Source organism: Mirounga angustirostris, unplaced genomic scaffold (assembly GCF_029215605.1).
Source record: "Mirounga angustirostris isolate CCGP_5_RB_7025 unplaced genomic scaffold, mMirAng1.0.hap1 SCAF_10, whole genome shotgun sequence".
NCBI classification, from domain to species: Eukaryota; Metazoa; Chordata; class Mammalia; order Carnivora; family Phocidae; genus Mirounga; species Mirounga angustirostris.
In genome coordinates this window covers 114366689-114394375 of record NW_026991718.1, presented here as the reverse complement: position 1 = coordinate 114394375, position 27687 = coordinate 114366689, and the positions used below count along the sequence as shown (strand labels likewise).

Below are 27687 nucleotides of genomic sequence, written 5' to 3'. Positions count from 1 at the left end.
AGCTGTAGCTACCACAATTATCAACAGTTGCTTGATAATAAAAAAACTAGGTCCATATCTGGCCATAAAATAAGGACTAAGTAGATGTTTTCATTTTAAGACAGTTTTTCATTGGCCATTTTAATCTCTACAACAAAATCACTTAACATTTATTTGCAGGTGGTTAAGTTGCAAAATAAAAGTAAGTGTAAATTAACTTGGGTTCTGAGGACAATAAAAAAATTTGTTGACTATCTTTTTTTATTTTGGTATCATAACCAATGACCAATTTCTTTCCTACATAAAAATTTTTTTGTAAAAATTGAGTGACAAATGCTTACTGTAAAAATGCAAGGAACACACAGGTATAAAAGCAAAACCATCCCCTCTTCCTTTCTACCCATCCAATAATGTTCATATGGATATTTCTTTGGCTACCAAAAACCTACCTTTTTACTCAAATATCTATTTCAAACTGACCACTTAGCTTAGAAATGAAAATCTGAAACTCACCAATTACTTTAAATTACTCTGACATTTCAAAAGCACAAGACATATACAAACATATACATGTTCCTACATTGTAAGTACTAATGCAGCTGGCAATACTTAATTTAAGGACTCCAACTCAAAAACCCTAACTGTTTAGACCTGGAACCAAAAGTGGTTCTGGGCAGGCAGCCACAGGGCAAACTATCGAGTGAATAAGACAGTACCTGCTGAAAGGAATCTTCAAATAATGTCTTTCTTGTCACTGTAATCTTTATGTGCTGTGGCATGGCCAGTTGCTGAAACGTAAGAATGACTTAAGTCAACTCTATTAAAATAGCCTATTGAAAAACCGAAAGAGTGAAGTTCTATTTACTTTTATCTTTGCTTAGAGAAACAAGTAGAGTATGAATATGAACTTATTTCAATACTGTTTAACCATACATTTGTGAGCATTCATGCTAATTACAGATCATTTGATATATAACAAAAGAAAACAGATCTCATATGCAGTGCTTAATGAGTCAAATAAATCTTTAATTTTATTTTCAAAAAGCTAACTTAGATTATTCTTGCTTGCCTGGGCCCAGTTAATTACATGAGTTTGAAGTTTAAAAATATTCATCATAGTAACATTTTGATTAGTACATTAATTTTATTTAGAACCCATAAAGAAATCATTAATTCAGAAAATATATATCAGAAATAACTGATCACATCTGGGAAGAATACTCAGAATGTAACTATATATGTATACATATATATATCAAATATTAGATGTGAAAGGGGCTGGTTACAATCTATACACCAGAAAATGTTTTAACTCATTTGTTTGAAGATTTTTGCAATCTTAGAATTACGGGTACTGAAAGGAGAGTAGCACTTTTTTTATTCAAACTGTTTCAAGTTTATTCTTCTGGACTACAGAAGCCACAAATGATGTAACTGATAAATCTTTTTCTTTGCCCTAAAAATAGAAAAAAGAGATTCCGATGCTTCCAATTTTACCTGTTTTTCTAGGAATTATTTTCACAATCACTGTGTAATATAAGCAACATAACAAAAGAAAGGGAGTACAGAAAAAAGTCCTGATACTAACCTGACACCAGAACCGGAAATACTGAACTTTTGCCTTGAAGTCCCGTACATAGGCTATCTGTGGTCCATTGTCTCTGAGGAGGAATGTTAATATGACATATTTAGCAGCTCGTAAGATAATATATAGAAGGAAAGCAAAATACCACACCCCCTTAGTACTCAGTCAAATATAAAAATACTGTAGCATAGCATACTCCTAAACACCACCTTAAAAAAAAAATTTCCCAGGACTAGTTTTAAATGACAGAAATTTAGATCTTTTTAAAGGCATTGTTGTGGGATTTTCTTTTATATATAGCGAAATCTAACAGGACTAGGTAAAGGAAGTTCTATCTGGGAATGTTGCCTATCCCCAAATCCGTTCTTTCCTTTATCCTTAAATCAGACTTCTGATATCTACCTGGGCAGACTGCTACCTAGAATAAAGATTACATTTCTCAGCGTGGTTGTGTGACTTAACCATGGCTAATGAGCTGTAAATGTACAGGACTTCCGCAAAGGCTCTTTTAAAGAGAGTGAAGATAGCTAGAAAAGGATTTTTTTCTCTTTCTCTCTTTCCAATTTGTTGTTCCTCCATATTCTAGCCTAGAGTGGATTGATAGCAGAAGTTTCAGCAGCTATCACACACTATGAGGTAACTGAGAAAAGAGCCCATGGTCTGGGATGGTAGAACAGAAAGTAAGAAGCCTAGATCACTGATGACACCATGGGGCTTCCAAGTAAGCCCTGGACTTAATTTTTATTTTTTTTTTTAAGATTTTATTTATTACACACACACACACACACAGAGGGAGAACAAGCACAAGCCGGGGGGGTGGCAGGCAGGAGAGAAGCAAACTCCCTGCTGAGCAAGGAGCCCGATGTGGGGCTCGATCCCAGGACCCTGGGACCATGCCCTGAGCCAAAGGCAGCTGCTTAACTGACTGAGGCACGTAGGCGCCCCGCCCTGGACTTCCTTTAAATTTGTTTTCTAAATGTTCAGTGTAGAAATACAATTGATTTTAGGGGTACCTGGCTGTCTCGGTCAGTAGGGTGGGTTCGGGCTCTGTGTTGGGTATAGAAATTACTTAAAAATAAAGTCTTGAAGGTGGCGCCTGGGTGGCTCAGTCGTTAAGCGTCTGCCTTCAGCTCAGGTCATGATCCCAGGGTCCTGGGATCGAGCCCCGCATCGGGCTCCCTGCTCCGCGGGAGGCCTGCTTCTCCCTCTGCTGCTTTCCTTGCTTGTGTTCCCTCTCTCCCTGCCTCTCTCTCTCTCAAAAAATAAATAAAATCTTAAAAAAAAAAAATAAAGTCTTGAAAAGAAAAGGAGGGGAGGGGAGTTCCCAATGAGTTGGGAAGTGTTCCCATTGCTTGTATTTTATGAAAGAATTTGAATAGGATTGATATTATTACTTACAGTTTTGATAAAATTCACCAGTGGAAGCTGTCTATGCCAGAACTTTCTTTGTGGGAAATTGTTTAATTATGAATTCAATTTCTTTACTAGATATAGGGTTATTTAGATTTACTATTTCTTCTTGTGTTCATTTTTGTTACTTCTATCTTTCAAGGAATTTGTCAATTTGATCTAAAATATCAAACTTCTTGGGGCACCTGGGTGACTCAGTTGGTTAAGTGTCTGACTCCTGATTCTGGCGCAGGTCATGATCTTAGGGTCTTCAATTGAGCCCCACATCGAGCCCCACATCAAGCCCCCCGCATCAAGCCCCGCATTGGGCTCCATGCTTAGTTTAAGATTCTCTTTCCCTTTCCCTCTGCCCCTCCCCCCTTCCCTCTCTTTAAAAAAAATAAATAAATAAAAATAAAAATTCTTGGCATAAAGTTGTTCAATATACACTTTGTTATCTTTCAATGTGTGCAGGATATGTAGTGATGTCCTTTCACTTTCATATTAATTTGTGTTTTCTTTTTTTTCTCCTCAGGTTTACTAGGGGTTATTGATATTATTTTTTTCAAGATCCAACTTCTAGCTCTGAGTTCTCTATAGTTTCATTTTCATTTTGTTAATATCTGCTTTTATGCTTATTTCCTTTTTTGTGCTTATTTGGGGTTTAACAAACTTTTTAGAGTAAGGTGAAAGCAGTGATCACTGATTTTATACCTTTCTTATTTTCTAATCTAATCCTATACAGAGCAAGAAAATTTCCACTGAGGACTATTTTTGTTAAACCCCACAAACTCTGATATGGTGTATTTTTATTATCATTAAAAATACAATGTTTCCGAATTTCTCATGACTTTATTGAGCCACGGGTTATTAGCAGTGTACTTAATGATGGAAAGAAACGTATTTCTGTCATAAAGGAACCACTATGATTTTAAGGTTTTCTGTTTTATATCTGTTATTTACATATTTAAATATTTTTAAACATTTAAATTCAATTAATTAAAATACATTATTGGTTTCTGAGGTATAGGTCAGTGATTCCTCAGCCTTATATAATACCCAGTGCTCATTACATCACGTGCCTCCTTAATGTCTATCACCCGGTTACCCCATCCCCCCACCTCCCTCCCCTCCAGCAAGCCTCAGTTTGTTATCTATGATTAAGAGTCTCTTGGGCGCCTGGGTGGCTCAGCTGGTTAAGCGACTGCCTTCGGCTCAGGTCATGATCCTGGAGTCCCAGGATCGAGTCCCACATCGGGCTCCCTGCTCAGCAGGGAGTCTGCTTCTCCCTCTGGCCCTCCCCCTCTCATGTGCTCTCTCTCTCTCAAATAAATAAATAAAATCTTTAAAAAAAAAAAAAAAAAGAGAGAGTCTCTTATGGTTTGTCTACCTCTCTGATTTCGTCTTGTTTTATTTTTTCCTCTCTTCCCCTATGGTCCTGTTTTGTTTCTTAAATTCCACATGTAAGTGAGATCATAAGATAATTATCTTTCTCTGACTGACTTATTTCACTTAGCATGGTACCCTCTAGTTCCATCCACATCCTTACAAACAGCAAGATTTCTTTTTTTTTTTTTCTTTTTTTTTTTTGAGAGAGAGAGAATGAGAGACAGAGAGCATGAGAGGGAGGAGGGTCAGAGGGAGAAGCAGACTCCCTGCTGAGCAGGGAGCCCGATGCGAGACTCGATCCCGGGACTCCAGGATCATGACCTGAGCCGAAGGCAGTCGCTTAACCAACTGAGCCACCCAGGCGCCCAAGATTTCATTTTTTTGATGGCTGAGTAGTATTCCATTGTGTGTATGTATATATACACATACACCACATCTTCTTTATCCATTCATCTGTCGGTGGACATCTGGGTTCTCATAGTTGGGCTACTGTGGACATTGCTGCTATGAATATTGGGGTGCAGGTGCCCCTTCAGATCACTATATTTGTATCTTGGGGGTAAATACCCATATTTAAATAATTTTTAGTTTCATTAAAATCTAAGTAGCCTGAATTTCTAGTTTTTTAAGTTTTTATTTTTAAGTAAACTCTACACCCAACGTGGGGCTTGAACTCACAATCCCGAGATCAAGAGTCACATGTTCTACCAACTGAGCCAGCCAGGAGCCCCCAACGCTTTTAATAAACAGAAATTATAAAATTCAAAAAGTAACAAGAGGTAAACATTGCCCTGGTATCGAAGCCAGAGACACTACAAGAAAACTACTGACCAGTATTTCTGATGAACTGATATGAGTCCACAACAAAATACTAGCAAACTCAATTCAGCAGTATATTCCCTCAATATAAGAGCCATTTATGAAAATCCCATAGATGACAAACTCAATGGTGAAAAATGAAAGCTTTCCTTCAAAGATCAGGAAAAACACAAGGCTGCCTGCTCTCCCTTCTATTCAACATAGTATTAGAAGTTCTAGCCAGGGCAATTAGGCAAGAAAAAGAAACAAAAGGCATCCAAATTGGAAAGGAAGAAGTAAAAATTATCTTTGAAGATTATATAATATTTAGAAAATTCTAGATTCGAAACAAAACTATTAGAATTAATAAGTACATTCAGCAAGGTAGGATATAAAACAACACAAAAATCAGTTGCATTTCTATACACTAACAATCAATAATCTGAAAAAAATTTAACAATTCCATTTACAAATAGCATTAAAAAAAACCCAGGAATTTACTAAACCAAGGGGGTAAAAGATTTGCATACTGTAAAACTACAATACATTGTTGAAAGAAATTAAAGCAGACAAATAAATGTAAAGACACCCTATGTTCATGGCTTAAAAGACATAATATTGTTAAGATGTCAAAACAAACCAAAGAGAATTACAAATTCAATGCAACCCCTATCAAAATCCTAATGACAATTTTTTTTGCAGCAACAGAAAATTCTATCCTAAAAATCATGAAATCTCAGAGACCCTAAAAAGCCAAAGCAATCTCAAAAAAGAACTTGGCGAACTCACATTTCCTGAGTTCAAAATTTAGTAAAACCTTCAGTAATGAAAACAGTGTGGAACTAGAATAAAGACAGACATAATGACCAATGAAATATAAACTCCAGAAATAAACCTTTTGCATATATACATATGGTCAAAGAATTTTTGACAAGGGTGCCAAGCCCATTCGACAGTCTTTTCAACAAATGGTCCTTGGAAAACTGGATCTCCATTTGCAAAAAAATGAAGTTAGACCCTTTCCTAATACCATTTACAAAAATTAACTAGAAATGGACCCAAAACCTACACCTAAGAGCTAAAGTTCTAAAACTTAGGTCAATGCACAGAATAGGAAAAAATATTTGCATATATTTGATAAGGGATTAGTATCCAGAATATAAAGAACTTCTAAAATTCAAAAAATAAAAAACAGGGCTCCTGGGTGGCTCAGTTGGTTAAGTGACTGCCTTTGGCTCAGGTCAAGATCCTGGAGTCCTGGGATCGAGTCCCACATTGGGCTCCTTGCTTGGCAGGGAGTCTGCTTCTCGCTCTGACCCTCCCCTCTCTCAGGCTCTCTCTCTCTCTCTCAAATAAATAAATAAAATCTTAAAAAAAATAAATAAAAAACAACCAACCAGATGCAAAGATGGGCAAAGAAGTTGAATAGACATTTCCTCAAGGAAGATATACAAATATTTGGTCGACTAGCATATGAAAAGATGCTCAAAATCATTTATCATTACAGAAATACAAATAAAAACCATGAGATACCACTTCATACCCATCAGATTGACATTTTTAAAAAACAAACAGAAAACAACAACCGTTGATATGGAAAAACTGGAACCTATGTACACTTTTGGTGGCAATGTAAAAATGGTATACCCACTGTGGAAGACAGTCTTGAAGTGCCTCAAAAAACCCCCACAGAATTACCATTGACCGGGCAATTCCACTTCTGAGTACTATACACAAAAGAAGTGAAAACGAAAACTCAAACAGGTATCTGTACACTCACATTCACAGCTGCATTATTCACAATAGTCAAAAGATGTTTGAAACAACCCAAAAGTCCATGAACAGATGTATAAATAAAATATGGTATATACATACACTAAAGTATTATTCTGCATTAAAAAGGAGTGAAATTCAGATACAAATGTAACACAGACGAACCTTGGAGATACAATGCTAAGTGAAGTAAACCAGTCACAAGCACAAATACCATATGATTCCATTTATATGAGCAGTCAAATTCATAGAGACAGGAAGTGTTAAGAGTTATCAAGGGCTAAGGAATGAAGGGGACAGGAGAGTTATTGTTTAATAGGCATAGAGTTTCAGTATGGGATGATAAAAATCTTCTGGAGATGGATGGTGTTGATGGTTGCACAACAAAGTGAATGTACTTAATGCCACTGAATAGTACACTTAAAATGGTTAAAATGGTAAACTCTGCTGTATTTCACCACAAAAAAACACCTTAATAAAACATGTTAAACAAAACAAAACATAAAGTTACTTTTTAAATATGGAAAAGAAAAACAAATTGGAGAATTGAAAGAAAGCAGGCATCAGAAATCAGGGATTAATTGGTGAGCAGTACTGTACTGATAATTTCTAAATAACCCTTTTAGTGCTGTGTGAATAGATAACATATGAAAGGTCTCTAGGAGAAAATATGGTGATAAATACATAGGGTAATAAAAATACAAAATATTTAGTGAACAATGACCTTTGGGCAACTCAACTCAAGAAACAGTAAGAACTGTATTCCTTGCTAATTCAGATCTTCATAACAAAATCTTAGGATCAGTCTTCTAATCTACAATGTTTAGAAAACTCACAGGGCAGATTTTCCAGTGCGGGGATCAATATAGGTGGTTGTTCTTCTATTGTGGTCCACAAAATACGGAATTCCATCAACTGTGAATCTCATTTCCCAGCCTTCAGGTAAGGGCTTTTCATTTAATTGGCTACAAAACACAGGCATACAAATAAAAAATGTTGACCTGTTTGTTTCCCAAGTACACAAAACAAAAATTATCCATGAATGCAGCATCATTTAGATCATTTAGTCCAGTATTTCCCATTACTTACTAGACCTCTCTCTATAGATATTCTACAAGCATGTTAAACATGTCAATAGGTTCATGGAACCACCATTCAGTTTCCACCTACCTGGCCTGTAATCCCCATCTAATGACCCACCTAAACAGCTTTTGGTAACCAAGTTCTGCCCATTCTGCCTTAGAAGCCTTCATATTCATCGCTTTTTCAATCCCCAAGAAAATCTTTAACCTGGCATCATTCATCTCTCTTCTAAAATTTCATAATGGCCACCAAACTGGTTTTCCTGCCTCTAGTCTCACTCTGGTCCTATACTCATTTCATATTGCTGACAGAGTACTAACACAGATCTGATCATGATTAGTTCTCTTCTTAAAGTGATATTCACTGTTCACACTACCAATGATAAGCCCTGAACTCTAAACAGCCGGCACTCACTCTGCCCTCAGCGTTCCCTTTCAGGTTTAACTCTGCACTCTAACTCCAACTCACTTCCGTGAACCCTGTGATTTCATAGTGTAGTGTGACTCACCATTTCCCTAAACAAGACATGATCTGTCATACCTCCAAGTGAAGCCTTTCCCCTTGTCCAGAAGATCTTAATTATTCCTCTGTTAAGGTAATTCAACTGTTCTTTCTGAAGTATTTCTAGCCACTTCCTTAATACCTATCTTTAGACTTTGGTTAATCTCTCTCAACTTCAGTTTGTTAAGAATGTATATATAGTAAGACTGTAAGAGGAATAAGTGAGACAATATAAGTAAAAAGCTTCACACATAGTAAGCCCTCAAGTTGTAACTATTAGTATTCCCCCTACTATATATTGGTCGTTCTCTGAGTCTCTCAAAGTACTTCCTTCATACTGCCAGCACAGCATTTGTCAAGTTTTTCAGCTTGTGTGTCTGGCACCAACTTCCCACCCTGCAAATACTACATGAGTTTTAAAATAGGAACTAGATTATAAGGCAATAGTGCATTTTTATTTGTTATATATTAAAATAATTGGGCCATTAAGCATAAATATTAAAAACTACTTACTTGTGAACCTAAGAAATTTTTACATTTTAAAATATTCCACTAGAATGGGTAGAGAATTATTGAATACCTCCTTTGTAGTTTGTATCTGTGTGTTGTCATAATGGCAGCTACTCTTTTTAATTAGTTAAGTATAATAAGTGTTCCAAGTTTTTACCCATATTTGCCAGTTTGTTTTCCTCTATTCTACAGCTTCAAATTTTCTCACCTGGTGGGTTTAGTGAGAGAGAGAGAGAAAATGGTAATGTCCAAGTTCACATCAGAAAGGAAGAAAGGGAGGGGTTGGGGGCATTTCGGTTGACTGGTTTGAGAGAGCCACTATTGCTGACAGGATTGTCATTTTCCTTAAGTGTACTTCAGAACATAAAAAAAAAAAAAGTGTGCTTCAGAAGAACAAAAGGCTGAGAACCATTGTCCAGAACAGTATTTTGTAAACTATGTCGAAAGGTTAAGAACATTTAGCTTTATTCACGGAGCTGAATAGAAATGTCAGATAAAATAGATGATCAAAAAATTTTTAAAAGGTAACACTTATTTGTTATATTTTCAAGATAAGCTCAGTGACAAACTGTTGTCTTGAAAACAAAACAAACTGGATAGAACTGGGTCATTTGTATTATTTAGTAACATGATTCTCACTTTAGCCCTGACACTTTAAAAGTCTAAGGAGGAACAAAAAATGGTAGCAAATTACAGAAAGGTGACATGGTCTATTCTGTCCTTCAAGATAGAATTTTACAGAGCAATTTAAAATGTTACCTTTGAAATTCTTCTTCCTTTTTGGGAAAGTGAATATATTTAAGTTAAATATGGTAACAACATAAAAAATGCTGTGATAGGGGCGCCTGGGTGGCTCAGACGGTTAAGCGTCTGTCTTCGGCTCAGGTCATGATCCCAGGAGGTCATGATCCCAGGAGGTCATGATCCCAGGGTCTTGGGATGGAGCCCCGCATGGGCTCCTTGCTCAGCGGTGAGCCTGCTTCTCCCTCTCCCTCTGCCTGCCACTCCCCTGGCTTGTATACTCTCTGTCAAAAATAAATAAAATCTTAAAAAAAAAAAATGTTGTGATATTAGTATCCAGAAACAGATTTTATTTATTTTTAAAGATTTTATTTTATTTACTTGACAGAGACAGAGATAGCGAGAGCAGGAACACAAGCAGGGGGAGTGGGAGAGGGAGAAACAGCCTTCCCGCTGGGCAGGGAGCCCGATGTGGGACTCGATCCCAGGACCCTGGGATCATGACCTGAGCCAAAGGCAGACGCTTAACGACTGAGCCACCCAGAGCCCCAGAAACAGATTTTAAATTTAAAGCATATCATTAGAACAAAGGTTCTTAACTTTCAATCAAGGGATGTATGAAAAATTAATCATACCAATGAAGAATTAATCATACCAAAAGAGAGGTCTGGTCTCTGCCCTCTGCTACTGGGAGGTGATCTCTAGGCCTCTGGAATGTCCTGCATGTCAGGAATATCTCTGTTTGCTTGGGAACTCTGAACACCAGTCAACAATGTGATTTATGATGGAGGCTTTGGGACATCTCACATCAATTCCAACTTCTGGAGTAACTAGAAACTGAAGATATTAGCTCAAACTCTGAGACAGGGCTAGAGGCTAAAGGTTAGCTATGCAGGCAGTACATGATGGAGCCCCAATAAAAACTCTGGATATAAAAGACTTAGGTGAGATTCCCTAGTTGGCAATACTCCACGTATACTATTCCACATCAATTCTGGGTATTTAGATCCTTCTCACATTCTGTCCTGTATCTCTTCCTTCTGTTGCCTGTAATTTGTATCCTTTCCGTATGATAAATGTAACCGAGTGTAACAAGCTTCAGTGAATTCTAGTCTCTCAAGTGAGTTATCAAACCTGAAAGTGGTTGTGGGAACCCCTAAATTCATACCCAGTTGGTCTGAAGAGCAATTTTGGGGATCTCCCAGTTTGTGGTTGATGTCTGAAGTGAGGGCCTTCTTGTGGAGATTGCTCTCTGGCTTTATAGCTTGCCAAATTCCTTGCAGAATAGAACCCTCTGGTGGTCTGATAAATGCACAGTATTAGATTTCATTATGGGCTGAATTGTGTCCACTCACAAATTCCTATGTTGAAGTACTAACCATCAGTAACTCAGAATGTGACCTTATTTGGAAATAGGGTCATTACAGACATAATTAGTTAAGATGAGATCATACTGGTGTACAGTGAGCCATTAATCCAATACGGCTGGTATCCTTATAAAAAGGGGAAGAAATTTGGACACTTGAGACATGCAGACCTGAAGAATGCTATGCAAAGACTGCAGTTATGCTGCCACAAACCAAACTACCAGAAGCTAGGAGAGGGGCTTGGAACAAATCCTTCTAGTGCCTTCCAAGGGAGCAAAGCCCTGCCTATACCTTGATTTTGGGCAACTCTAGCAAACTAATACAAGTACTATTACATAATGCTACAAAGAAAAGCAAGTAGGGGTGCCTGGGTGGCTCAGTTGGTTAATGTCTGCCTTCAGCTCAGGTCCTGATCCCGGGGTCCTGGGATCAAGCCCCACAGTGGGCTCCCTGCTCAGTGGGGAGCCTGCTTCTCCCTTTCCCTCTGTTGCTCCCCTTGCTTGTGCTCGCTTGCTCTCTCTCTCTCTCTCTCTCTCTCTCGAAGAAAGAAAGAAAGAAAGAAAGAAAGAAAGAAAGAAAGAAAGAAAGAAAGAAAGAAAGGAAAGGAAAGGAAAGAAAGGAAAGGAAAGAAAGGAAAGAAAGGAAAGAAAGAAAGAAAGAAAGAAAGAAAGAAAGAAAGAAAGAAAGAAAAGAAAGAAAAGAAAGAAAAGAAAGAAAGAAAGAAAGAAAGAAAGAAAGAAAGAAAGAAAGAGAAAAGAAAGAATATACACAGTTACCAAACATTAAAAAGCCAAACTTGTCTTTGAAATACAAACTTCCAGTTATGAAATAAATGTCACAGGGATGTAAAGTACAGCAAAGGGAATATAGTCAGTAATACTGTAATAATTTGGTGACAGAGGGTAATTAGATTTATTGTGGTGATACATTTATATTGTATATACATTATATACATCATAATGTATATAAATGTCAAATCACTGTTGTATACCTGAAACTAATACTGTATGTTAATTATACTTCAATAAAAAAGGAAAACTTGTAATAACAGTATGTGTCTCTTTATTAATATATTAACTAGCAAGTTCTTGCAATATGTGTAAATAGTATTTTGAGATAACTGCAACAACTGCAAAATGCTATTAAAAATCTATGATTTCTATACTGGTGGGAAAGTCCTAGGCACTGCTAATTCTACTATGGTTGTAGTTTATGATCACAATGGAAGGAAACATTCAAGTTCAGGTAAAGGTTAAAAAACTAAATCTGTATTTACTCCCCCTAAGTCACATATTTCCTGAATTTTCTCCAGTGATCTCAGGTTGTAAAACCCTGCTTTAGAATTACTAATCTGGACTTACTAATAATAAATAGGAATATTTGAATACATAGTATATTGGTATAAACCAATGACTTTTTTCCCCTACTCTCAAGAAACCCACATCCATTATACGACAGTAATAGTGTAATTTTTTTCTCTTTCTAAAGGATATGGGTGAGTAATGTTTAAGGACTTTGGGGAAAGAACTTGTAACTGGATTTTTTCCATAACTGAGTCAGAAAAATATAGTACAATCTTTAAGAGATTATCTATATACTAGTAACTGAAAGTTTCTTACCCTTGACTTCTGGGGTCTTCCCATTGTGTAATACGAGTGTTGTGGTTGACAAAATATACTCTACCATTGCTGTCTGTTCTCTTCTCTTAAAGAAAAAACAAAAAGGCAAAGCATTAGGGTTGGCATAGTCTTCTTCCACAAACTAAAATAAAATGTGCTGAATTTGCCCACTTCTCATTGCATTGATTTTATAGCTTTCAAATCACAACTTTAAAAGGTTTAATTTATTCTTTCACTTTTAAATTCATATACCTGCTAGAGTTATTCAAATATCATTACATTCTAGAAGCTAAACAGATTTAATTCACAATGCCTAGCCTACAGGATTTTTTTGTTCAATCTAACCAAAGGCAGCAAGAATAATTAATGTTTTAACTTTTCATACATGACCTCATTTTATCCTTAACAGTCCCAGGAGTAGATGGTTTATCTTGAAGATAGGGAAACTTGGGACAGGTTAAGTGATCTGCCCAAAATCTCAGAATTGAGTAGCAGTGATAGGATGGAAAGTCAGGTCTCTATTCAGGCATTTTTTTGCATACCACATCACCTCCTTTCTTACAATATAATGGGGGGAGGGATACAACTTGTTTCTTTGTCATATGCTAGGCGTTATTCAACTACGGAAGACACGGTTTCAAAATATATCCTCTTCCTTAATACACTCAGTTCCCAAATCCTAAATATGTAGAATAATGTTCTACACAAAGGCCTGGCAAAGGGCTCAGTGAAACTGCTACTTCTTTCCCCCATCTACCTTTGCTTTAGGATTCTTCTTGTTGTCTTATTCCTGCTCTACAAAATTTCTCCTGTATTCCTCAGCTTTCTCAGTAAGGTTTAGAAGACATATGGATATCATTTTCTCTTTTAATAACAGAAAAGTCCTTGAAAATTTAAGTTCTGCTGTTTTGAACTACTGAATTCTCTATTCCATTACCAATTAATTCTTCAACAAAAGATAATTCCTGTACCTGAATTTTTTTAGATGTCTTCAAATGAGGTAAGTGAAGTAATGAAGAATATAGAATGGATTCCAACATTTTTAAAAGCATAGTTTCTAAAAATTAGCAATTTCAAACAAAATTTTAAGGTTAAATTCTAAGCTGATAAAGCCATTTTTTTTATCCCTTTGATATCTTTTTTTTTTTTTTTAAGATTTTATTTATTTATTTGACAGAGAGAGACACAGCGAGAGAGGGAACACAAGCAGGGGGAGTGGGAGAGGGAGAGGCAGGTTCCCGCGGAGCAGGGAGCCCGATGCGGGGCTCGATCCCAGGACCCTGGGATCATGACCTGAGCTGAAGGCAGACGCTTAACGACTGAGCCACCCAGGTGCCCCTGATATCTATTTTTCAAATAACAATTATTTAGATCCTTTGGCTCTTTCTCTGAGCAAGCTATTGCAGGACAAGTCTTTAGCCAAATTATATAGTTTTGTCAAATTAGTATTTGGTGACTTTTAACTGTATCTCCAGCACTAACTCCATGATTTCGAGTATTGTGGTGATATGGGAGGTTAGAAGGGATATACTGGTGAGTATCCTGAACCCCATCCTAACATCTCAGCTACTTACCTCACTTGAGCCTAAAATGGAAACAGAACCCCAAGTGTGCGTAATATACAGATAAATGGGATTCTGCATCTTGTGACACATTGTGAATATTAACACTGGCTTCACTGGTCATGGCATCTTGAGTGTGAAAAGTAACCAACTTTAAGTCTGTCTCTAAGGCAAAAAGAAGCATCCACAGTGGTACAGCTGGCTACATAATAATGTTAGTTAATATTCTTGGCAGTCACACAAATATAAAATTTTAAAATATATTTGTATCCAAATAATTTTTAAAGTAATTTTTATAATCTAAAAATAATACCCTAAGTGCATATCTGCCACGTAAGTTCAGACTTCAGGGCCAGAAATTTTCTCTTCAAAAATTAACATGAAGCAGGATAAATTCAATAGAAAACTTCTTTTCTTATATATGTTCTAAGTATGTACTGCTGATATCAGCATTTCTTGGAAGAAGCTGTGAAAAACAACATTTCAAAAGGTGGATGCACTTGCAAATGAAGGCTCATCTGCTTTTAATGAGAGGAAATACTGTGGCTTTAGAGCTGATTTTACTTTGTTGAAAAAAGTCACATGATAAACAATACTGAGATTACTGAATAGCAAAGTGAATGCAGATTAGAGCCCTTCCTGACTTGATGAATAAAACAGTAAAAAAACAGAAGCTTCTTGCTGTTCTATGTATTCACAGCAACTCTCAAAAGGAGAAAGTATCTTTATACTTGATGGGTAAAACCAGCTATATAAAGCCCTATTAGACTACACTGTTGAACCAAAACCATTCTTTTTCTCCAGCCTCTTTAGTTTGCATGTATTAAAAATTCTTCATTGTCAGCTTGTGAGGTGGTAATGTCTGGTCCTAGCACATGAAGTCTGAAAGTATGAGGAAGCTGGATTTAAAATACATATCATGGAGGCACATGGGTGGCTAGGTTGGTTAAGCATCTGACTCTTGATCTCAGCTCAGGTCTTGATCTCAGCGTCTGAGTTCAAGCCCCACACTGGGCTCCACGCTGGGCGTGGAGCCTATTTAAAAATAAATAAATAAATAACGTGTCACAAAAATAATGCTGTCTATTTCAGAATGTAAACATAGATTATAAATTGGGGTTTTAGTTTCTGGGTCAATCCTGAAGATATGTCAGGTAGGGTTTCATCTGTTACAGTACCAGTGTTGTCACTCATTACACAAATAAGGCATGTGCCCCAAAGGCAGAGAATTGTAAAGCAGTGTTCAATCTAAGTAACAGGGTGATCATGAACTCATCTAGGAAGGGGGGTACACCTCAACTTCAGAAGTGTGAAACCTAAAAATAAGCAGAATGTAAAATAAGCAAGGCAAAATTCTGATAACCTGGGTAAGCTGGGATTGGGTCTTTAGAGACAATATTTTAGGGAAGTGTTGCTGGCTAAAGTTAGGAAAAAGAGCAAGATCCTAATGATGACAAAAATATTTTTAAACTTTAAAAGAGTAAAATAATTCTGAATTCCAATAAAAGTTAACTATTAAGACAGTCAACTTAGAACTTCTAGGAAATTTAATACCTGTTTGGCACTCTGAATTAAATTAACACATCCAAAAACTTCCCACATATTCACTCAAGCAAGGGCAGGCTATCATCTATAAATATCTGAATTTTAAAATGACAAATGCAATGAAAAAAATCATGTGACTTACCCCATCCAGGTGGCAGGGGACCAAGGGGATCAAATTCTTTATTTTGTGATGTAGTAAACAAATCTTGATTCTAAAAAGAATAACAACAGCAACAACAAAAAGGTGAATTAATGAACAACCTAACTAGATAACCTGAAAGCAAGGTTACGAGTTCTGGTAGGTCTTCCCTGGTCATGTGCAATGTAACACAGAGTTCACATCTTAGAGATGTGTCACACAGTCAACAGATATATGCCAATACACTCTGGAGAAAGAAAAAAAAAATCTTTGTAAACATTAATGCTTGAAATTATTTGAAATTCAAATATTACAAATACATAATCCTCACCCTCAAATGATCGTTTTCTTCTTCAGCTATAACTCAGTAAATTAGAGAAATACATAAATCCCCAAAGAGTCATTTATAAACAACAGTACCCAGAGTCATCAGATGGCTGAGACTAACCTTGTATTTCTAACTCAAAAAGAAAGAATCATATACAAAACATGGGGTATATACAAACATTGTGGAAAAAGAGTTGCAGGAGCAGGAAGAACAGGCTGTCAGATGAGTGAAAGGAAAGAATTCCAGTTGGAAAGAGTTGATAAATCTAGATCTGTAAAGAAGACTTCTTAAACTTCTGGTTTCAAATGACCACACTGGTAGAGACAGAAGTCTGGCTAGATAAAAGGAAACCATTTGGAAAAATGAGTCAACCATTAAAATAAGAGAAGCAGAAGCCATAGCGACTATGTAGGGTTAATGGATATGTTTTGGTTTAAATGTATAATAAAGTGGAGATAACATGGTCTCTCAGGAAGATTTGGTTAAACCCTTTCTCCTTTAGTAAGATAAAATGAGTAAATAATAGATTCTGCTTTTTTTTTTTTTTTAAGATTTTATTTATTTGACAGAGACACACAGCAAGAGAGGGAACACAAGCAGGGGGAGTGGGAGAGGGAGAAGCAGGCCTCCTGCTGAGCAGGGAGCCCGATGCGGGGCTCGATCCCAGGACCCTGGGATCATGACCTGAGCCGAAGGCAGACGCTTAACGACTGAGCCACCCAGGTGCCCCCTAACTGCTTTTTAAACAAAAATTATTAATGGAAAAAATATATGAGTAAAATAAGGAGAGTGACCCCTATATACCTAGCACCAAGATTCAACAATTATCAAGACTGCCAAATTTTCTCTTCCCTCTTCTTTGCCGAGTCATGGAGTCATTTCACCCCTCTGTATTTGAGCAGGTCTTTCTAAAATTTGTGGACATCTTCTCACATAACCACAATATTGTTAATCACATCTACCAAAGAATCTATGTTAATTTTATCATCTAATAACCGGTCACTAATTAAATGCATTTGATTATTTGTTCAAGTCAAAATTCAAACAAAGTCCTCACATTACATTTGGTTGAGTCTCTTAAGTCTCTATCTATAGCAGTTCCCCCTATTGTTTCTGGGGTTTTTTGCCCATGTTATTGACTTATTACAGAAACTGGGTAACTCACTGAAAGTTTTAAAGCATATGACAGATATTCTATTTCTGATTAAACAGCTCTTGGAATATAGACCTATCAAGAACTGGCCTTGCTCCTCCTGATAGACACAATTATGAAAAGTAGTGAGAGCAGAAAGACCAGGAAGAAACACTATAAAAGGTCTGAATACTGGTTATGGAAAAGATCTAAAAAGTCTGGCATATGACAAACTATTATGATAATTTTCTAAGACCCAAGCCCATCCCAAGTCTAAGACCCAAGGCTCTTCCCTAGTTAAATAAACTGGGGACATGACATTGAAGCCATGGGTGGGAAAGAGCCATTACAGTGTTCCAACATCAACCATTTCCATTCTGAGGTTAAAAATGCTAGGTGTAGGGATGCTTGGCTGGCTCAGTTGGTAGAGCATGTGACTCTTGATCTTAGGATTTTGAGTTCAAGCCACATGTTGGGTGTGGAGCCTACTTAAGAAAAAAAATAAAAGTTAGGTGTATGAGAGTCTACCAGGGGAACAAAGGCCACTTTATAATACTTTATGCCAACACTCCACCACTTTTTAAGCAGCTGATAGTAAGAATGTTTAATTCATTCAATTCAGTTAATATTGCTGTCTGTGTTAAAGGTAGCTAAAATAGACTGTTTAAGTTATGATTTAAAACTATTCTATAACAACAGCAAAGTGGAAGAATTAAAAAAAAAAAATGGTCAGATTATTTTGGATAAGAGTAAAAAAAAAAAAAAGAACATGGACAATGAGATAAAAAGCTGCAATTCAAGAAAAGTTCCAAAGACTCTGAGCATCAAATTGGTGAAGTTTACAATGAAGCAATATATACTGTTGGTGCCCTGGAAATATATGCTAAATCAGTCTTTTAAAAGAATGTTTTAAAAGATGATGTACTGTAAAAGTAAGATAAAGAGCACATTTACAATGTGAATATGAGGGAAAGAAAAAATGAAAACTAACATTTCTATCCATCTAATATGTGCTAAACATATTAGGAACTTTGTTTTACAGAATCCTCAAAAAAATTCCTGAGGAAATTTAATTATACTTTTTACAGATAAAGTAAATGAGTCTTGATGAGATTAAGTAACTTTCTCAAAGTCATATACAGAAAGTAACTGTATCACCAGGATTCAAACCCAGATGTGTCTGACTCCAAAGCCCATGTTCTTTCCAATGGAGACCCATGTGGAAAATAGCTTTAAAGAAGGCAGGCAAGCTAGGCATTCAAACCTAGAAGAAATTTGGCCAGGTATACCAAAGCTGATTATAATTTAAAAGAAAGGAAGATGTTAAACAGCATAGAAAAAAAAAATGAGTAGGGTAAGATAGACAAGAGACAAATTAATTTCACTTCTAAAACCACTGGGAAGAAATAAAATGACAGCTGCCTAGAGAAGGTGGCAGGAAAAATCGTTATATGCAAGAATCTTAGTCATAACTAGGTAGTGAAGGGAAGGCTGGTAATAAAGATGAATTTTTTTAAATTTTTAAATCAATGAATAAAAACTATTATGGTCATGAGATCCAAGAAATAGACAGGAATACGGAGAAAAGGGGGGGAAATAATGCTCAGAGAGGACAGTAATTTAATCCGATGTATTTTTTTTTTTTTAAGATTTTATTCATTTATTCGACAGAGAGTGACACAGCGAGAGAAGGGACACAAGCAGGGGGAGTGGGAGAGGGAGAAGCAGGCTTCCCGCAGAGCAGGGAGCCTGATGCGGGACTCGATCCCAGGACCTTGGGATCATGACCTGAGCCGAAGGCAGACGCTTAACGACTGAGCCACCCAGGCGCCCCTAATCCGATATATTCTAACAGAGAGGATACCAAAGGTGGTAGAGGGGAAGAGATGAAAATGGAGGTCAGCTTCTCTTGAACTCTTGGAGAGTTGATTTTCTTCGGTCTAAGTTCTTTTTTTTTAAGATTTTATTTATTTATTTGACAGAGACAGAGAGAGCGAGAGCGAGAGCACAAACGGGAACAGCAGAGGGAGCGGGAGAAGCAGGCTCCCCGCTGAGCAGGAAACGTGATGAGGGACTCAATCCCAGGACCCTGGGATCATGACCTGAGCCGAAGGCAGACGCTTAACTGACTGAGCCACCCAGGCATCCTTTTAGTTTAAGTTCTAAATATTACTCAAATGAATCCCTTTTGTTTGGCCCATAGAATCATATCTCTGCAAGGACTATTTTCCTTTCCTCAGAGAAAAGATCTGTAATACTTTATGATTTGAGAGACTATAAAATTCCTAGCACCAAAGACTGCGTTAACAAAACATTAATGTATTTTGGTTAACTTATAGCTATTATTGCAATATTACTCTAAAGAAAAATATGTACAAACTTAAACCATTTCCACAAAGGAAATGCATACCAAAGGTAATATAGTTTTGAAGCTAGAATAATATTTTTAGCATATTCATATAAGGAATCAAATTCCTTTAGTCTCCCAGAGCACCAATTAATTAGGTAAACTGTACTTTCATATGTTACAAAGTGATTCAATTCTGTCATTAGTTCTATATAACCACTTAATAGTCAGATGCTCTTAGAGCCAAACCTTCAAATATTCTGCCAAGCTAGGGAGTATTAAATTTAGAACTGTTTTAATTCTCTTCAAACCACTTGGGTTTATTTTTACTATCCTTTTGTCCATGAATTTTAAGTTGTCCTAACTTCTTTTTTATTTTTGACATTAACAAAGCAAAGGAGGTTGAACTTTAGAAGTTTTCAAAGAGGTAAGAATAGATCACATGCACAGAATACTCAAGACAAGGTCTAAACATAATATCTATCAACAGCAACAACTTGGTGCCCTCTTGTCTTTTTTTTTTTTTTTAAGATTTATTTATTTATTTGAGAGAGCGAGAATGAGAGAGAGAGTACATGAGAGGGGGGGAGGGTCAGAGGGAGAAGCACACTCCTCGCTGAGCAGGGAACCCAATGTGGGACTCGATCCCGGGACTCCAGGATCATGACCTGAGTCGAAGGCAGTTGCCCAACCAACTGAGCCACCCAGGTGCCCCTTACTTGTCTTTTATTACTTAACATTTCACTTGCAAAAAAAGGTTAAAAACAAATACTTATTAAGTTTATAGTGTAACAGACTACTTACCCCATAAATAAATCTCTGGTTAAACTGCTGCATTGCTCCTTGCAGCTGACTACGTTGGAGCTGCCACTGTTCATAGTTCCGGACAGATTCCAACGTTGGCCTCTGCCACGTTGTTGTTCTTGTGAAATGGTCAACATAGTAAATACGTCCCATGTTGTCAACCCGCCGTTCCCAGCTAAATCAGGACAAAAACAACCTAATTCAATAATTACTTATGATCTAGATATGAACTAAATAGAACTTCATCTTGGCCCTGGTGCAGGTTTGGTAAGATTTTACCTTAAAGTACTTTTGATTTACCTGAACTCTTTTATTTTATATATTTTTAAATGGTCCTTAAGTGAACACAAAAGAAATGTTTTTAAAAATTTTTCCTTAAAATTTAAGATGTATCAGGTTTTAAAAATACAGTGTATATTTAGTGAATAAGTCTCAAATAGTAATTAAGAAAAAAGTTCTCATTTTCTTTCCAACGTTCTTTTGACTGTTGAAATCCTAATAGGGAGGGACACAATTGTATATACAGCTTTTCAGAAATATCAAAAAGCACTTTTACCACAAAATTATAATTGATCATTTCAAATGGGTGCATAAAATTTTTTTTAAATTTATTTATTTTAGAGAGAGAGAAAGTGCGCAGGGGGTGGAGGAGAGGGAGAGACAGAATTCCCCACTGAGCGTGGAGCCTGACATGGGGCTTGATCTCACAGCCCTGAGAACATGACCTGAGCTGAAATCAAGAGTTGGCTGCTTAACTGACTGAGCCACCCAGGCGCCCCTCAAATGGGTGCATAATATTAAGTAAACATTAATAACTTGTTGATTTCTACTTTGTTTATGGTTATTTCCAATATTCTCGTTTTATAAATAGTAAAATAATAAATACCTTTAATACATGAATTTTTTTCTTCCTTTGCATTACTTCTTTAGGATAAATTTCCTGGAGAGGATTACTAAGGGTATGTGCATTACTATAGTTAGATATACTTTCTGTAAGAATTGCAACTAATTTATACTACCACTAGCAATATTATGTGGTAAAGTTCCTCTACAATCTCACCAATACTGGATACTATCTGCTAATTTAATAAGTAAAACAGTATCTTTTAGGTGTGTATTTGAGATCATAGCAAGATTAAATATTTCCCTATGTTTGCTACTGAATTCCCTTGAACAAAAATATTTTCTTCCAGGGCGCCTGGGTGGCTCAGTTGGTTGGGCGACTGCCTTCGGCTCAGGTCATGATCCTGGAGTCCCAGGATCGAGTCCCACATCGGGCTCCCTGCTCGGCAGGGAGTCTGCTTCTCCCTCTGACCCTCCTCCCTCTCATGCTCTCCTGTCTCTCATTCTCTCTCTCTCAAATAAATAAATAAAATCTTTAAAAAAAAAATTTTTTTTCTTCCATTTTCTATAATGTAAATGTTAAATGTTTAACATCATGCATTAATATATCCTTTAATTCCCTAACTATTCTGCAGTGACTTCACTATATATTATAAAGTTTTTTTATATAATAGGGACTTTATCTTCATATATTATGACAGGCTTTAATAATTCTTATTCGGTTAAATAATTACTCTTGAAGAAACTAATTCTAAAACCTTGTGGTTTTAGCCGGGTAAAATACAGAAAGGAAAACATGGAAATAGCAAGACCTATGAAATCTTTAGGTCAGAAATGAATAAAAATAAATCATTCACCATGCTCAATCAATTCTCTCTTCTTTTTTTTTTTTCCCCTAAAGATTTTATTTATTTATTTGAGACAGAGAGAATGAGAGAGAGAGAGCACATGAGAGGAGGGAGGGTCAGAGGGAGAAGCAGGCTCCCTGCCGAGCAGGGAGCCCGATGCGGGACTCGATCCAGGGACTCCAGGATCATGACCTGAGCTGAAGGCAGTCGCTTAACCAACTGAGCCACCCAGGCGCCCCTCTCCCTCTTCTTTCTAATTTGCACCTACCACAACACAAAGTGGATACTTTATGGAAACTTCAGAAAAGACTGAAAGGAAGAGGAAAACTACTAGGGATATAGGGGAGATTTTGTACAGATATAATATTCTATAGTTCTGAATACTTTTTTTCTTCTTTAATTCAGATACTTACCCAGGAGGTAGAGGTTCTGGTCTATCCCAGGTTGTTCTTTTTTCAATATGATCTACATAGTAAACTCGTCCATGCTGGTCCACTCTCTGCTCCCAACTTAAACACAAAATTTAAAAGGCACTTATCTTTGATATTTTCTCTTATATGACCATATTACAGAACTGAGGCAAATAAGCATGTCAATATAAAAAGAAGATACCAAAAGAATTTAGGAATAAAGTCAAGAAATGTTATCCTGAGGATGACAGAGTGGGTAAGACTTCTTCTGCAGCAGTATCTGCTCAAGAGATGCCTTGTATTTGTAAAGAGGTTTGAGGTATATGCACTCAGGAGACAAAGTCTACCTCAATCTGATTGTGGTATATGAAAGACTTGGTGAAAAAAAAAATGCTGTAATTAATGTTTTGAAATCTGAAGAAAGACTGAGCTGCTAACTGAAAGGCAAAACACAATGTGTTCTAGAAGAACTGAAATGAAAGACTAAGATTTTATCAGATGTGTCTCTGCATAGTCTAACAGACAAAATCAATCTGGGTATTCTAATCTCCTTGATAGGTTAATCCCCAAAGAGAAGAAGACAGGAATAAACCATCACAGCTTAGAAGTACCAATCACTTTGGAGAGCACAAGTTTCTGTTTGCTAATCCCTTGCACAAATAATTTTCTAATTTGGCTTCCCATGTAGGTTTCGCAAAAGGAAAATGGCCCAACTACCCACAGTAATATCTGTTTAGCAATTAAAATTTTCATCATAAGGGTTTATTAATTTATCAAGCAATTAATTTTAATTAGATTCCAAGCCCTGGATTAATTGAATGCCACAATGTATATAAGTATGTAAACTATTAGAGCATTAAATTTCTAAAATAACTAGAAGAGATTAAAATGGGATTATGAGTACTAATTTTCTCAGTTTTTAAAAATTATTACTACTTTGCTATAATGACTTTATGCTGGAAAAATTTTATTTTAAAAAGTGTTTTTCCCCCCTTCAAAGAGAAAGCAATCTGAATTAGGTGACTATTTTATACTACATGGCATTGGTTAACCTACTATGGTTCAGAGTCCTTCAATTAAAAACAAACAAAAAAACCCCACAAAAAAACAAAAACCTTTGCCCTGGAAATGAGGAGGGGTGGATTTCTAATGTGGTGAGTTTTTTTGGTTCAGTATGACTCTAGACACAGCACCCCCAAAATCAGTTACCATTGCTTGAAGATGGTTTTTCAAAGAATGGAGTTCAGTATTATTTTCCTTATTGGTAAGTATATGCAGAAGCCGAAAGCAAACAAATAGTAACCAAAAACAGTTACTTACCCAGGTGGTAGGGGAGCCTGAGGTACAGAATTTAATGGCCTAGGGCCTGAGCCTCCAGATATAGTCAGAGGAATTATTAATCCAGATGTTGCTCCTTCAGATGTATTTGAATTTATATTTGTTGGCGGCAGAGAGCCTGTACTGGATCCATCACTTTCAGAAGTGGCAGATGGTGAACCATTGACAGATGCTATAAAAGATTTGTGGGAAACAACAATCTTTTATTTTCAGATAAGTTCAGGACAGAATTTTAACTTTAAAAAATAAAAAGGTAGGGGCGCCTGGGTGGCTCAGTCGTTAAGTATCTGCCTTCGGCTCAGGTCATGATCCCAGGGTTCTGGGTTCGAGCCCCGCACTGGGCTCCCTGCTCAGCAGGAAGCCTGCTTCTCCCTCTCCCGCTACCCCTGCTTGTGCTCCCTCTCTCGCTGTGTCGCTGTCAATAAATAAATAAAATCTTTTAAAAAAATAAAAAAATAAAAAGGTAGATGACAAACAAATTTTAAGATGGATATGCAGGTGAAAATTACTTAAACTTTTTAAATAATTTTTTAGGTTCCATCTACCCTATGTCTCTTTATTAATTATGAAGCACATACAAATTCTGATTTCCTGATACAAGAAATAAAAACTATTTAAAAAAATAAGAAGGAAAGCACTGATATCATTTGGTATTATAAGTTCATTTTGTAATTTTCCAGATCCTTAAAATTGTCTTTTCTATGAAACCCTGAAGATCAAAGACCAATTTTTGATGTTAGTTAAAATACAGAAGATCTGACTGTTAAGCAACTACATTCTTATAGAACAGTTATAAAGTACATATCACATTTTCAAGAAAGACTTGACAAAACAATTCCTCAGGGAAGTCACCAATATTTTGATAAAGTAGTATATAATCTTAAAGGCTAGGAATATATTATTAACACATTTTCTACCAAAAAAGGGGGGAAGATGTGTAATTAAAAACAAAGTCGTTTACTAAAATGACTTGTAGACAACTAATTTACTTTTCCAATAATATCTGGTTTAAGTATTCCATATTGCCTGTCTACATATAGAAGGAAAAGTGAAAGATTAAATCTTCTATTCTGGGTGATCGGGAAATTCTATCTATAGATGTTTATATTTTTACTACATGAAATATGTTCATTTGTTGTATAATTTTTGCTTCAAAATGTGAGTATCATTTAGCATTGTTGGGTTACTTGCCATTTCTAATTGTCTTTTAAAGGATATAATGATAATAAGCAAGCAGATCCTTGACAGTATGACATGCTTATGTCCACACTATTACAAACGCTGCCGAAAAGTTGCAATTTTATCTATACTGCCTATACTTTTAATAATGCACTTATGGTTCTCTTTTTTTTTTTTTCCTCACTCTCAATAAAGCACTTACCTCAAGAACTTCACCCTGGAGGAAAAACTTAGGGAAAAGGCACACATTAGTCTACCTATAGAAAGATCATTCTTGGCCAAAACTTAAATGTAAAAATACAGCTAGAACACAGACCTAAAAGGGTCTTTTGACACTTACCTGAGGATCAATTCCCAAACAGAATATTATTTACAATCACAGTATGGACAGCTACATCCCTAGTGTATGGCTAGAATACGCACCTGGTCTACGTGGGGTAGGTGGAGGTGGTCGTGAAGGTCTTGGAGGCCTAGAAGGTTTAAAACCACCATTTGAGAGTGATGGAGAATTATTCCCATTGACCTTCCTATTTTCACCAGCCCCTGCATCCTCAGGCTCATCTGATCCATTTGTGTTTGTTCTGAGTAAGAAAGGGTGAAACGGAAGGGAAAACAAATGCTCTTTGAATTTAACAAAAATAAGAAGACCAGAACTTAAAATTTCTGGCCAGCCTTATCAAATACATAAATAGCCCTTGGGTAGAGTCTTATATACAACCCCCAGAGCCCACCCAGATATAGAGTAAGGGGTTGCCAAAGGGCACAGAAACACTTGTGAACCTTCAAAACTATCAGGTATGGTGATTCGGATTTCAAGTAAGTCTTTGGAGGCCCTATAAGCAGGAATAGAGTCAAATTCTCAAAATCCCAATGCCTTAGAAAGGGCACTATTTTATTATGAGCACAGATAACATCACCATCATTTTCTTGGTTTCCACTGGCTCTTGGTATTATTCAATTTTGGGACAGGGCTGACTGTTCTATGGCAGAAGAAAGAAGTACTTATATCCTAGAGAGAAGATGCTTTCTCTCCAACCCAGGAAATGGTATACAAAACGCTGAAAATTAGTATCTAGAGCAGAGGTGCCCACAGACCTTTTTTTAAAAAGGAGGTATCATTTCTTCAAAGCAATGACATTAATTGAGGGAAAGAAAAGAAAGGGGAAAACAATAACAGGAAACGTCAGATTGAAAGTCATTACTATGGTCAGCTAAATATAGTTGATTCTTTTCCCAGAGGGATCTTGTCATGAATTAGAAAGCAAAGAGTGAGTGTAACCAGTTTGAAGATGCCTCAGCTAAGACTCTGCTATCTACTACCTGGTAAGCAGCAAACTACTACACAGTATTAATTCTTTACTGGACCTTCAAAATAAGCCTGAACAAAGTAAAATCTAATTGATTCAAGAAATTAAAATTGACAGACAGCACCACATATTAAATCATTTTCAAACTATGTTCCCCTAAAGTTCTTTAGGGCCTTTCTATTCAAAGTATAGTCTTAAAACAGAAGCAAGGGCAACATATAAGAGCTTATTAGAAATGCATAATCTAGGGGCAACTGGGTGGCTCAGTTGCTTGGTTTTGGCACAGGTCATGATCTTAGGGTCTTGGGATCAGGATTGAGCCCTGCATCAGGATCCGAGTCTGCCTGTTCCTCTCCTCTCCCTCCTCCTCTGCCCCTCCCTTCACTCACACGCATGCTCTCTCTGTAATAGATAAAATCTTAAAAAAAGGGAAAAAAAAGAAATGTACAATCTTGCACTCCACTCCCAGGATCCACTATATCAGAACTAGCATTTTAATAAGATCCTCAGGTGATCTGGGCAAATAGTAGGATATGACAAGACTGCTTTGGGGGTGACTCAAATGCTTATTTTGAATAAAAGGAACAGGTCAATAATTGGCAGTCGGCACCTGGTTAGTGCTGACTGCCTACAGGAAGGCCAAGCTACCCCCAAAAATGAACTGAAGGCAGGAGGAGGAGTCAGCTTTGACACTGCTCCCCCTCCCCTAGGTGCTGAGTTCCAAACCCATTTTGAGTAGTATGCCTTTTTAAGACTCTTGAGTATTGCCTCCCATACTATTTCAAGAGATTACTAATTAGTTCTTAATGGTTTTGTGTTTTTTTTTAAAGATTTTATTTATTGGGATGCCTGGGTGGCTCAGTCGTTAAGCGTCTGCCTTCAGCTCAGGTCATGATCCCAGGGTCCTGGGATCGAGCCCCGCATTGGGCTCCCTGCTCCGCGGGAAGCCTGCTTCTCTCTCTCCCACTCCCCTGCTTGTGTTCCTGCTCTCGCTATCTCTCTCTCTGTCAAATAAATAAAATATTAAAAAAAAAATGTTAGCTTTTGTTATGATGATGATGATACATTCCTTTGGTCATCTAACTTAGCAGAGTCAGAGCTAAAAACCTCAATTTCCTACTTTTGGTCCATTCTATCATTTGTTGTCTATCTTTTAAAAAAAAATTACTTC

At 36.7% G+C, this 27687-nt stretch overlaps 1 protein-coding gene across 7 annotated transcripts in view; it reads right to left on the bottom strand.

The window, feature by feature from the left end:
- Positions 1–27687, bottom strand: part of ITCH (itchy E3 ubiquitin protein ligase) — a 121956-nt gene that overhangs the window by 21769 nt on the left and 72500 nt on the right. For all 7 annotated transcript variants that reach the window (XM_064573050.1, XM_054510057.2, XM_064573051.1 and 4 more), the window contains 9 exons: positions 25633–25790; positions 24013–24202; positions 22696–22791; positions 20592–20766; positions 15984–16053; positions 12735–12819; positions 7750–7878; positions 1568–1640; positions 696–767 (listed from right to left, as the gene is read on the bottom strand). In XM_064573050.1, the coding sequence (XP_064429120.1) occupies positions 696–767; positions 1568–1640; positions 7750–7878; positions 12735–12819; positions 15984–16053; positions 20592–20766; positions 22696–22791; positions 24013–24202; positions 25633–25790 (1048 nt within the window). The remainder of the gene's footprint in view (positions 1–695; positions 768–1567; positions 1641–7749; positions 7879–12734; positions 12820–15983; positions 16054–20591; positions 20767–22695; positions 22792–24012; positions 24203–25632; positions 25791–27687) is intronic.